This window comes from Rhinatrema bivittatum, chromosome 11 (assembly GCF_901001135.1).
Source record: "Rhinatrema bivittatum chromosome 11, aRhiBiv1.1, whole genome shotgun sequence".
NCBI lineage: Eukaryota > Metazoa > Chordata > Amphibia > Gymnophiona > Rhinatrematidae > Rhinatrema > Rhinatrema bivittatum.
The window spans coordinates 22,435,405-22,447,197 of record NC_042625.1 but is presented as its reverse complement, the minus strand read 5'-3'; the positions used below and the strand labels follow the sequence as shown (position 1 = coordinate 22,447,197).

At 43.7% G+C, this 11,793-nt stretch overlaps 1 protein-coding gene across 1 annotated transcript in view; it reads left to right on the top strand.

The window, feature by feature from the left end:
- The first annotated feature begins 4,712 nt into the window (after positions 1–4,712).
- Positions 4,713–11,793, top strand: part of P2RX4 (purinergic receptor P2X 4) — a 36,917-nt gene continuing 29,836 nt past the window's right edge. The window contains exon 1 of the mRNA XM_029571249.1: positions 4,713–4,990. Coding sequence (XP_029427109.1) covers positions 4,821–4,990 — 170 coding nt within the window. The 5' untranslated portion in view covers positions 4,713–4,820. The remainder of the gene's footprint in view (positions 4,991–11,793) is intronic.

The following is an 11,793-nucleotide window of genomic DNA, read 5'->3' as shown; positions in this document are numbered from 1 at the left end:
TATCAAAGCTTAATGGGAATCTTGAAAATAGCTTAAATATTCATCAGTGATTAGGGACTTGTGAAAAGGACATGATGAAGAGGAGCAAGAGCCCTCACGTGGGGAAGTGTTTCAAATTAGTCACCTATTTAAATATCAGTCCTGAAACACTGCAGAGATAGCAAAGTAATACACCAAAAGCAGCTTTTGTATCACAGTTCAGAAGTTTTTTTGTGTCCTGCAACAAGTTAGAACAATCTAACCGCAGTCTCTTTAGATATGTTTATTTTGCAATTAAATATCAGCATTGTTTAATATCTTTCAAAGTGTCGCACTCTCTTGCAACAACGTATCAGTCTGTATTCTACTAAGAGCTCACCAGTGTATGGAGTTGCGGTGTCTTTGGAGAGCATAAACACCATAGTTCCATCAAAGAGTTGTGGGTTAGTTTAGTAAAAATGTATGGCATCTTTTCCGTGTCAAACTGCGTATCTGTGAATTATATGTAGCCATTTCAGCACTGGGTGAATTTCTTATTCAGAAAGCTGGGTGAGAAATCCCAGCTACTAAGTAGAGAGAAAGTGTGTCACACTGCAACAAAGAATAAAATGAGGTCTGAGATGGCTGAAAGCGTGGCCGCTGATGCTGGTGTGTACCTGGTTCCTCTGTCACAGGAGCGCTAGTGAGGACGGGACTGGGCACCCCCCCCTTCCCAAACCCGGGAGCACACAGAGAGAGTAAGTAAGAGAATCTGCTGTTTCAGAAGGGAGCAGTGCAAATTCTAGAGCATTCAATAAGCTCAGTGAAATGGCAGCCAATGGTCACACAGTGCAAAGAAACACATAATACCCAACAACACCTGTCAGGGCTCTGAGGTCAAAGGGAGTTCATTTAAATTCTTCAGGTTGTGCCTCTCAACCGTGTGTTTTGCTATGTGCGTAATTTCATGAATTCACCCAGGTACACAAATTGCTAAAATTATGCATGTGCCAGGATCAGTGTGCAATGATAGTGAATCGTGCGGCATGGAGCTCTATATATTTAACATAGGGATCTGCTATGCCACTGGACTCCACTTCTGAAACCCACGCACGCATGCAGAGCTCATCAAAGCTAGTCAGAAAAGTATCAAGCTAGTCCAATTGTTGGCTGGCCTTCATTTATAACTGTAGGATAAAAGATCACTCAAAGGCTTTTGAAGACTCTCATTCTCATAATGGAAAGTTTGTAATTATGCAAACCTCTTTTAATCAAACAGCTAACTTAGTCCTAGATTCATCAAAATGCTATAGATATAGTGGAAATAGTGTCTGGGATAAAAGGGGGCATGGTTAGAGAGAGAGACTCTGTAGAGACCAATATGTAAGTTTACTATTTATACCACTGTAAAGAGGGGGCACTTTTAACTCTGGGTGAGGTTTTGGAGATGGGGGTGGGTTTTAGGGGGCAGTTTTACATACACAGGTACAAACAGCAAAGTTGACAGCAGTGAAGATTTTCTACCTAGCTTGATGAACTCTCTACCTAGTTGCAATCAATTTAGATGGAGACTACAATTGAACAAAAAAATCAACTCCTCTTGCACCTTTCATCACTGCAAATGACAGAAAATCTTCACTGCTGTCAACTTTGCTGTTGTACCTCTGACTGTGTATGTAAATCTGTCCCCCCTACAAAACTTCACCCTGAGTTTAAAATGCCCCCTCCTACAGTGGTATAAATAGTAAACTTACATTTTGGTCTCTGCTCTATCTCTCTCAACCTTTTTCGGTCCGTAATGCACAGATATCGTGTGTTACGCAAAATAACTGACCCAGTTAATCTGTAATTCACCAACTTCTCTGTCTTTCTACACTTATCATAGTGCTTGCTGTTTCCTTTTTGGTTTTACACATAGTTTTGTTGTTCCAATATACAGCTTTGCCTAATGATTTAACACTTTTTGGAACAAGTGTACACCTTTTAGTATGGGAGACAAGGAAGGACCCAAAAAACAAAGCAGTAATCAGTCTAGAATAGCCACGGATGTGAGGAAAAACAAACACAAGACCGATGTCTTGGACAGAAAATACCCACGGGTATTGCTATACTGAATACATTTTCTGTCCAAGGCATCGGTCTTGTGTTTGTTTTTTCTCACACCTTGCCCGTATTTCTTTGAACGGACCGTTGTGGATCCAGGCACCCGGGGTCTGGAACAAAGAGCAGAGCTGTCGGAGATGGTGACCCCCAAAACGTATTGCAATCTCCACTTGTGTCCAGATCCCCAAGAGTCTGTGTGTTTGCTGCCAGGCAGTTTGGGATTGCCATAGGAGGCTAATTTCAGGGAATCTGAGGTTCTGTCCTTGGGCTGAGTAGGGAATTGATTATGAAATGATTCTGCGTGTTCATGGGTGGCCTTCAGAATGAGCTTATGCAAAATCACATTTCTACTTTTGAGGACAGGAAATTTGTGCTTTCATTTAGTTCTGCTTCTGAGTACTTTTTCCAGATTTTTTTCTCATTCACACTTCAGCCTCACACTTAGGGAATGCTGCATTGTGAATGAAAAACACTCTGAAAAAAGAACACAAAAGCAGAACTAAATGAAAGCACAAATTTCCTGTCATCAGAAGTAGAAATGTGATTTGTATAAATTCATGCCTAAGGCTACTGATGAATGTGCAGCATTCAGCCAGGCTAGCTTCAGTGCCAAAGTCCAGTTTGCATAAACACGTGTCAAGGCAATATGTGTAAGTGGCAGACTTTTCTTAAGGAAGGAGGAATTGGGGCAATCGGCCTGGGCCCCTGGCTAACTGGTAGCCCTGCCGTTTACTTCCTTTTCCATGGCCACTATAAAGAGAGAAGTGTGCCAGGACAATGGTGGGGCAAGAGCTGCAGAGCCTGCACAGCAGAGAAATGCAATGGAAGATAGATATCCCACTCAACTCTTCACTTCTGAGGCCTGGGTCCTGCACACCCTAGGGTAAGGGAGGAGAAGAGCAACTGACTGCATCTTGAGGTGGTGTACTCAGACCCAGAATGGTACTGGTACTGGTCTATGGCTTTTGCAGCTGAAGGATTATAGTATCTGCGACTTTATCCCTATGCCGGCAGACAATAAACCAACAACTACAATGATAACTCTGTGTAACTTTATTAAACACAAGAACCAACTTAGCTTACAGAACCCAAAATGTAAAACAAACTATCTTTTTCGCACCAAATCCTTAATTCATATGGCAGCAGATACAATGCACATGGTCAGTCTGAAACTGTTCTCCCAGTCCTGACCTCGGGTCAATCGTCGTTGAGGTCCTTCTCTTATTCACCTTCTTACTTTCTCAGAAGCTGTATTTTGTATTTTTTATGTCCTATCCACATCTGGCTATATTCTAATATATATAACTGGCTCTAGTCTAATTATCAGTTACTTCTGTACTGTGTGGCTCTGTGTCAGAGCCATAGCTAGTCTATGGCCAAAATGGATCTCCTCCAGGCTGAAGCCTTGGCACCAGGGACAGACTGGGCTGAGCATCAAGCTAAGAAGCATCGGCACCAGTTCCTGTCGATGCCCGGTGTTGGGTTGCACTGGCTTATGCCATGAGGCCCCGAAGTGACCTTGCAGTATCTGTGCCGAGATCTGCGAAGTACATTAGCAATGTGAAGCGTGTCAGACATTGTACCTATGATCACCATAGCATCAAACAGAGACTGCATACTCTGTGCAGTACCACTGCCTTCAACACCTTATAAAAAAAAAAAGGATGGTAACGCATCAGGGCCCAGTGACTTAAAATTCTTTAGGTCTTGAATCACTGCCGCAGTTTCCTCCACTCAAAATGGCTCATTCAACCTAGCTGTTCAGGGGTCAAAACTGGTACAGAGATCCATTCCATAAACTGTTCTCTAGCAGACAAGTCTTCCACCCCCCCCCCCCCCCCCATATATAATTGGTGATAAGATTGAAAAATTGCAGCAATTGACCAATGTCCCATCACTCTCCCGGAGATTAGAAATAAAAGTGGGTTTTCATTCACCCTTCATTAAGTAAGCTAGGTCCCTTATACAGTGGTTCAAGGTCTAAAATTTCTCTATCTAATTTCCTTTTATAGTATCCAATGATGTCTCCACAAAGCACTACTTTGGCTGTTTCCCAAAAAAAGTACTGGGTCTGAATAATGTTGTTCATTATTGGATTCATATTCTTACCATTTAGACAACCAAAAAATCCTTAAAAGTTTTATCCTGCATCAATCACACAGGCATTTTCCAATTAGAAAAATCCCAGTTAGAGCCTGGTTTCCGTAAAACACAAGTCACCGGGCAATGAGCGGACACCACCATTAGTTCAATAGCTGAGCTCTGGAGCTGCAGAAAAAGAAAATCTACTTCTTAAATGTTGAGCTGTTAGGTGATCGAGGGGGCGGAGTTATACATATAGTCTGGATTCAGCCGTGAGAGAACAGTGTCACACTTCCGCCCGTCTCTCTTCCATTTTAATCTATCCCTTCTCTACTCTCAGCCGCTGAGGATCTGGGCAGGGATCAATCTTATTTCTAGGCCGTGCCTGCAGGGGGCGCCCGGGAGCTGGGCGAAGATGAGCCTGTTGTTTCAAGGCCGTGGCCTGCAGGGGGCGCCCGGGAGCTGTGCGAGGATGCGCCAGTTGTTTCTAGGCCGTGGCCTGCAGGGGGCGCCCGGGAGCTGTGCGAGGATGCGCCTGTTGTTTCTAGGCCGTGGCCTGCAGGGGGCGCTCCAGGCCTGGGATTGACCGGCGGAGGTTCCGGAGGAGTGACCCTGTAAACAGCTGGTACAGCGGCAGGGCTCACGTGGAAAGAGGAAAGATCCGCACTGCTTCTGGCATGAGTCTTCTCCCGGACCGGGGCAGCATGGATAGCTGCAGCGCGTGCTGCGTGGACCTGGGGAGCTGCCTCTTCGAGTACGACACTCCCCGGATCGTGCTGATAAAGAGTCGGAAAGTGGGGCTGATGAACAGACTGGTGCAGCTGGTGATCTTGGCATATGTGATCGGGTAAGTGCATGGGGGTGGGAGGATGACTTTCACTTTCCTTTCCGGAGGTGGGGTGCCGGAGAGCAGCGGACTTCATGCAAGGAAAGTTCGCCTCAACCCGATTTTCAGGCTTCCAGGTGTGCACGGAGTCTGGGGAGTCTCGGTCACTGTGGGGAAAGTTGCGTAGAAGTAGCGGCAAGCGGTCGATTCGTTTGCAGAGGCGGCCCGGTCTCTTAGAGCAAAGATGTCTGTAGAATGTAGAAGCAGCTCAGCAAGTTCATTTCTGAGAAGGAGGAAGGAGGAAAACTGCTCCGGTTTGCAGTTGGAAATGCTTTCTTTCATTGTGAAAATGCCCTAAACTACAAAATCATCATCCTAGGACACTGTGGAACTGTTTATATTGGCGCTAAATAACCTTATAGCAGGGCTTTCCTTGCCTCGGATTGGGTTTCTTCTTTTTCTCACTTTACCTCTTCAGTTACCCTGCTGCACGGTTTAAACTCTAGCCACAGTTGTAAATGTGAATAGTGATCAGTGGCGTACCTAAAGTATTTGGCACCCGGGGTGGTGTCCTCCATACCCCCAGTGATCTCCAATTCCCCTCTCTCACACACACACACACACACGTACACACACACCTCTCCCTCCTCACATAGGCTCCATCTCTCGCTGGCAAAGAGGCACTCTCACAGGCTCCTTTTCTCTCTTGCACACTCATACACCCCAGGCACATAGGCTCTCTCTCTAACTCACATACATCCCTTCACACAGGTTCCTTCACTCGGGCACACAGACCGCCTCCTGTGCCTGTCATTCTGCACACCCTCGTCGGCCTCAACGTGCCAGTGCCTCCCTCATCTGAAGGGAGGGAGGTTGTGAGCGGGATGGGCTTGGCTGTGGCCCTGGGGTCTCCTTTGTCTTCAGCCTTGAGTGCGATGGGCTCTGTTTGCTGCCCACCAGCGCCTCCCTCTTCTGCCACAGGATAGGCTCCGCTCATGGCCACCGACCTTCCTCCCGACTGGCATCCTAGAGGTCACCTGGTGCGGACTGCACCCCCAGTACACCAGTGATGTTTGTTTCTGGAAGAAAACACCATTGCTATGCCTGTCAGGAGATGCCTCCATAATAACAACCCTGAGAGTAAGTCTCAGCTGATCTATTCCTGGTGCAGTGCTGTAGGCCTTTCCCTTCCCTTCTTCCTACCTAGGGATCTCTTGTGCTTGTCCCATGCTTTCTTGACTTCCCTGGAGCATTTAATGGTTGGAAGTCGTGTAATTAATTCTCTTGGTGTAGCCCAGGTATTCCGGGAATAGAATGTGTGTACGCGCGTTGTCTCCAGGAGTACAGAACCGAGCTCTCAATAGATTAAATCCTTCCGAAAATCAACATTCTTGTGTTTTCTCTCTTCTTGCTTTTGTTCCTGGAGTTCCTTTCCCTTTTGGACCTTTTCATTTTATTTCAATATTTGTCTCTGTTTTAATATGGTTTCCCAACCCTCTCCTGGAGGCACTCTTAACCGTTCTGGTTTTCAGGATATCCGTCATGATTATGCATGAAATAGATGTTGCGTACCCTGGGCTTCCAGAGCATGCAAATCTCTCTCATGCATATTCGTTGTGGCACTCCTGAAAACCCAACTGTCTAGGTGTTGCCTGTGGGAGAGGGTCAGGAAACCTCATTGTAATGAATGGTAAGCACTCCCCCCAAATTCCACTCCTTGTGTCCATGCTCCATCAATCAATTGAATGATCCAAAAAACGTTTCTCATGCTTCTGCTTCCAATTTACTCTCCTGTAAATTCAGTTAGGAGGCGCCGCTGACGAGAGATATCTTGATGCTGCCATGAAATGGGATTTTTATTTATTTACTTTTATATAACTATATTCAACACATGTTATCACATCGATTTACATAGAACAAGTTGGGAGAAATGGGAGAACAAAACAGGTGGAAAAATTTAACTGATAGATAAGGCAAATAAAAACTCGAGAGTGGTTTTTCTTATATTTAGTTAGAAATGCGAAGGATAGGTATTCTCTGTTATTTTAATCACATGTAGGAATGGGAGGGTTGGAGGTTGTGTATATATCATGGAGGTGTTGGGCTGGTGAGTGTAGGTAAATGCAAAAGGAAGAGGGATAGGACAGGGGAGAGGAAGGAGTGGTTAAAAGTGAATTTAAGTATAAGCTTTTTGGAAGAGCCAAGTTTTTAGTATTTTTTTTTTTTTTTTAAAGTTTGAGATGTTGGCTCAAGTCTTAGGTCAATGGGGAAGGGAGTTCCATGGTCCTTTTTTTTTTATTATTATTATTATTTTGTAATTTATTCTTTATTATTTTTTTAATGAGTACATCATGAAAAACTCCACAAATATGTATGACAATATTTAAAGCAATCTTTTACATACCCAAAATGGAAATTATTATTGTTATACATAAAACATAATTGGGAAAAATGTTACCATATCTTTTAAAGGAAATTTAATGTCTAATATAGTCCCATTTATCCTACTTGGGACTACCATTAGACATAAAATTAACAATAAATGGAGAATGGAGTATCTAATTTTCTTGAGGACCCTTTATCTCTAACATTTCAATTTCAGATACTGATTTATCCAACAAGAATGTCTCTAGATGAACCGGATCCGTAAACCCAAATCTTTTCCCTCTGTAATTTATATGACAAAAACAAGGAAATTTTAAAAAGAAAGTTGCCCCCAACGCCACCACACGATGTTTCAATGCAAGGAAGGTTTTCCTCCTTGCTTGGGTGGCTCTAGCAACATCCGGGAACATTTGGATCTTGTATCCACAAAAAGACATCCTTATTGGAAAAAAAATTTCTGAATAGTTTATCCTTGTCCTGTTCTGATTAAAAAAAAGTACGGTCTTTGGTTGAGTTGCAGCGGGTTAGTCTTGGGGAAGGAGTTGAGAGAAGATGTATCTGTGGAGCGTAGATTTCTGAATGGGTTTTGAAAGTGAAGTATAATTTTCATCCATTCCAATTTGTTGTTGTATAATGCTTTGTGGATTAGAGTTAAGGTTTTGTATAATATTCTGTAAGAGATTGGTAGCCAATGTAGCTTCTTGAGCACTGGGGTGATATGGTCAGACCTTTTGCTATTAGTAAGAGATCTTGCCACTGCATTTTGCAGGAGTTGGGAGTGGTTTTAGAGATGAAGCTGGTAGATCAAGGAGTAATGCATTACAATTAGAGATGTGAATCGGAATCGGTTCAGATTCCGGTTCCGATTCACATGTGGGTTTTTTTGCATTGGGCCCGATCGCGGTTTTGTTAATCGGCTGCGCCCGAGCCGATAAACAAAAAACCCACCCCGACCCTTTAAAACTAACCCCATAGCTTCCCCCCCCTCCCCCCAAAAAAAAACCTTTTTACAGGTACCTGGTGGTCCAGTGGGGGTCCCGGGAGCGATCTCCCGCTCCGGGCCGTCCTCCCGCTCCCAGGCCGTCGGCTGCCACTAATCAAAATGGCGCCGATGGCCCTTTGCCCTTACCATGTGACAGGGTATCCGTGCCATTGGCTGGACCCTGACACATGGTATGAGCACTGGATGGTCGGCACCATCTTGTGTTCCTACCATGTGACAGGGGCTGACCAATGGCACTGGTAGCCCCTGTGACATAGTAAGGGCAAAGGCTATCGGCACCATTTTGAATACTGGCAGCCGACGGTCCGAGTGCAGGAGGTCGCTCCCGGACACCCGCTGGACTTTTGGCAAGTCTTGTGGGGATCAGGAGGGTCCCCCAAGACTTGCCAAAAGCCCCTGGTGGTCCAGCGGGGGTCCGGGAGCGATCTCCTGCACACGGGCCGTCGGCTGCCAGTAATCAAATGGCGCTGATAGCCTTTGCCCTTACTATGTCACAGGGGCTACCGGTGCCATTGGTCCCATGGTAGGAGCACAAGATGGCGCCGGCCATCCAGTGCTCCTACCATGTGACAGGGTCCGGCCAATGGCACAGATACCCTGTCACATGGTAAGGGCAAAGGGCCATCGGCGCCATTTTGATTAGTGGCAGCCGACGGCCCGGGAGCGGGAGGACGTCCCGGAGCGGGAAATCGCTCCCGGGACCCCCACTGAACCACCGGGTACCTGTAAAGTGTTTTTGGGGGTGTCGGGAGGGTGGGGGAAGCTAAGGAGTTAGTTTTAAAGGGTCGGGGTGGGTTTAGGGGTTATTTTTGTGTGCCGTTTTTCCCGTCCTCCCCCAAAACGATAGGAAAACCCCCAAAACGATAAGGGAACCCCCACGATCAATATTGTGGGGTTTTCCTATCGTTTTGTGGGAGCCCCCGATTTCTGACTATTTTGAAAATATCGACGATATTTTCAATCGTCCTAAGCCAGATTCACATCTCTAATTGCAATAGTGTATTTTTGAAAACAGGAGGGCTTGCAAAACTGTTCTGTAATCCTCATAGTGTAGGAGGGGCTTGATTCTTTAAAACTTGTAGTTTGAAAAAACCTTCTTTTATTATGTTGTTAATGTGCTTCTTGAAGTTTAATTCACTGTCTAATGTGACTCCTAGATCTTTTGCAGTGAGGATAATCCCGTTGTTTGTTATGTATTTATTGAGTTGGGATCATGTATGGATGAAGTTTCGTTGCATATATAGAGAATCTCAGTTTTATGGTTATGGTTGAGGGAGAGAGCCATTTTTGTTAAAAGTTGCTGGATTGTTTTGAGATGGGTGCTCCAGATATTTAGTGTATTAGCCAAATTGTCATTTATTGGGAGGAGAATTTGGACATCATCAGCATAAACGTAGTAATACAATCCAAGATCTTAAAGGAGTTTGTATAGAGGTAGAAAGTGGATGTTAATGAGGATCCCATGTGGAAGGGGTATTTGTCTGGATTCTGCGTTATTGGTTCTGACTATATGTTGTGATTGATGGTATCAAATGCAGCTGATATATCAAGAAGTATAAGAATGAATTTTTGGCCACTGTCAAGACCTTTGAGGATCGTATCAGTGAGAGAAAGCAGAAGGGTTTCCGTACTGAGGGTGCTCCTAAATCTGTGTTGTGTTGGGTAGAGTATCTTATGATTTTCCAGATGGTCTGAGAGTTGTTGATTGACAGTTTTTTCTAGAGTTTTGGCTATTAAAGGGGAGGTTGGAGATGGGTTTGAAGTTGGTAATGTTGGATTGATCAAGATGGGTTTTTTCGAGTGTTGGTTTAATAACAGCACATTTTAATTTGTCTGGGAAAATGCCCTCGTTTAGAGAGAGATTTATTGTGCCAGCAATTAGTCTGGCAATGATATTAGAAACTAGTTTAAGTGTTTTAATTGGAAGAGTATCAATTGGGTGTGACGCAGGGTTCATTTTTTGGATGATGTTCTGAACTTCAGTGGATGCTGTGTTTTCAAAATGTGACCATCTGGTGTTAGGTTCTCTTGGAGTGGCTGCAGTCATTTCATCTGCGGTTAGGATTTTTGTAGTAAGGTTGAGGATTTTGTCTCTGAAGAAGTTGGCGAAATTATCACATGTGATCATTTGGTTACCTGTAGGAGTGGGGGTTCTGTCAGGCAGAGCAAGTCTTTGATATATGTGAAAAGTTCTCTGGGGTTAAATTGGTAATTGTGTATCTTTTTAGCGTAGAAATCCTTTTTTTTTTAGCTTTGTCAATATCTGTTTTGTATATGTAGAGAAGAGTTTTTATATTTCTTTTAATTGATCTGTCGGGTTCTTTCCCCATTTTTTTCTGTTGATCTTAATATATTTTTGATATTCTGGAGTCCTTGGGTGTACCATGGAGCTTTGTATTTGGAGGATGGTTTAATTGTTTTTTTTGAATGATTGGACATTTATCCTTTGCTATTTCAGAGGTAATGGTGAGCCATGAGTTCACAGCAGAGTTGATGTCAGATTTGTTTAAAGATTTTACATTTTTGGGTAATATTTCAATTAAATCATCACTGGAGCAGGGTTTGTTGAATTCGAAGCATTTGACTTGATTGTGGTGTTCAAAACAGATGGGGTTTAGATGAAGTTTAGTTTTGTATGAGCTTGTGGTCTGACCATGGAATATCTTTGGTTGAGAGTAGTTCTTTGAATATGAGATCTAGAGTGTGGCCTGATCTTTGGGTTGGAGAATTTACTATTTGTTTGAGGCCAATGGTTGTCAAGATATCCAAAAGGAGCTGGCATGAGGTAGAAGGGGGGATTTTGTCAACGTGTAAGTTGAAATCCCCTAAAATTACTGCTGGGATATTCATGTTGATGTTATTTGTTATGGCTTCGACAAGTGGTGGTGATGGGTTGTGCTCTAGGATACCAGGTGAGCCATATAGTAGTATAACTTGTAGGTGATTTGCTTTGTAGAGGGTGATTTCAAGGAGAAGGGAGCATGTTGATATTATGGAATCTGAATTAAATGTCTTTAGAGCTAAAAATAGAAGACGGCCTCCTTTTTTTTTTTTCCCCCTGGGTAGTGAGTGGATATCATATAGTGTTTTGGGCAGTTGCTTTATTGGGGCAATGTCAGAATTTTTTAGCCAGGATTCTGTAACGCAGCAAATTTCTGGGGTGTTGTCAATGAGATAGTCATGTAGAATTGGAAGTTGTTTTTTTTTTAATGGATTGAGCGTTGATTAGTGTTATGAATGAGAGGGTTGTTATGTAAGTGATTGGGATGGTGGGTATTGTAAGGAATCTTTGTGGTCTATATGTGATAGGTATTGTTTGTTTATTTGTGCGATTATTGTGTGATAGAACAGGTATATTTTTAAATGATTCCATGGTGAGTGCTAAGTGGAAAGTTAGGGGGATGGAGGAAGTGGAAGAGAGAGAAGTTGAGAGGGT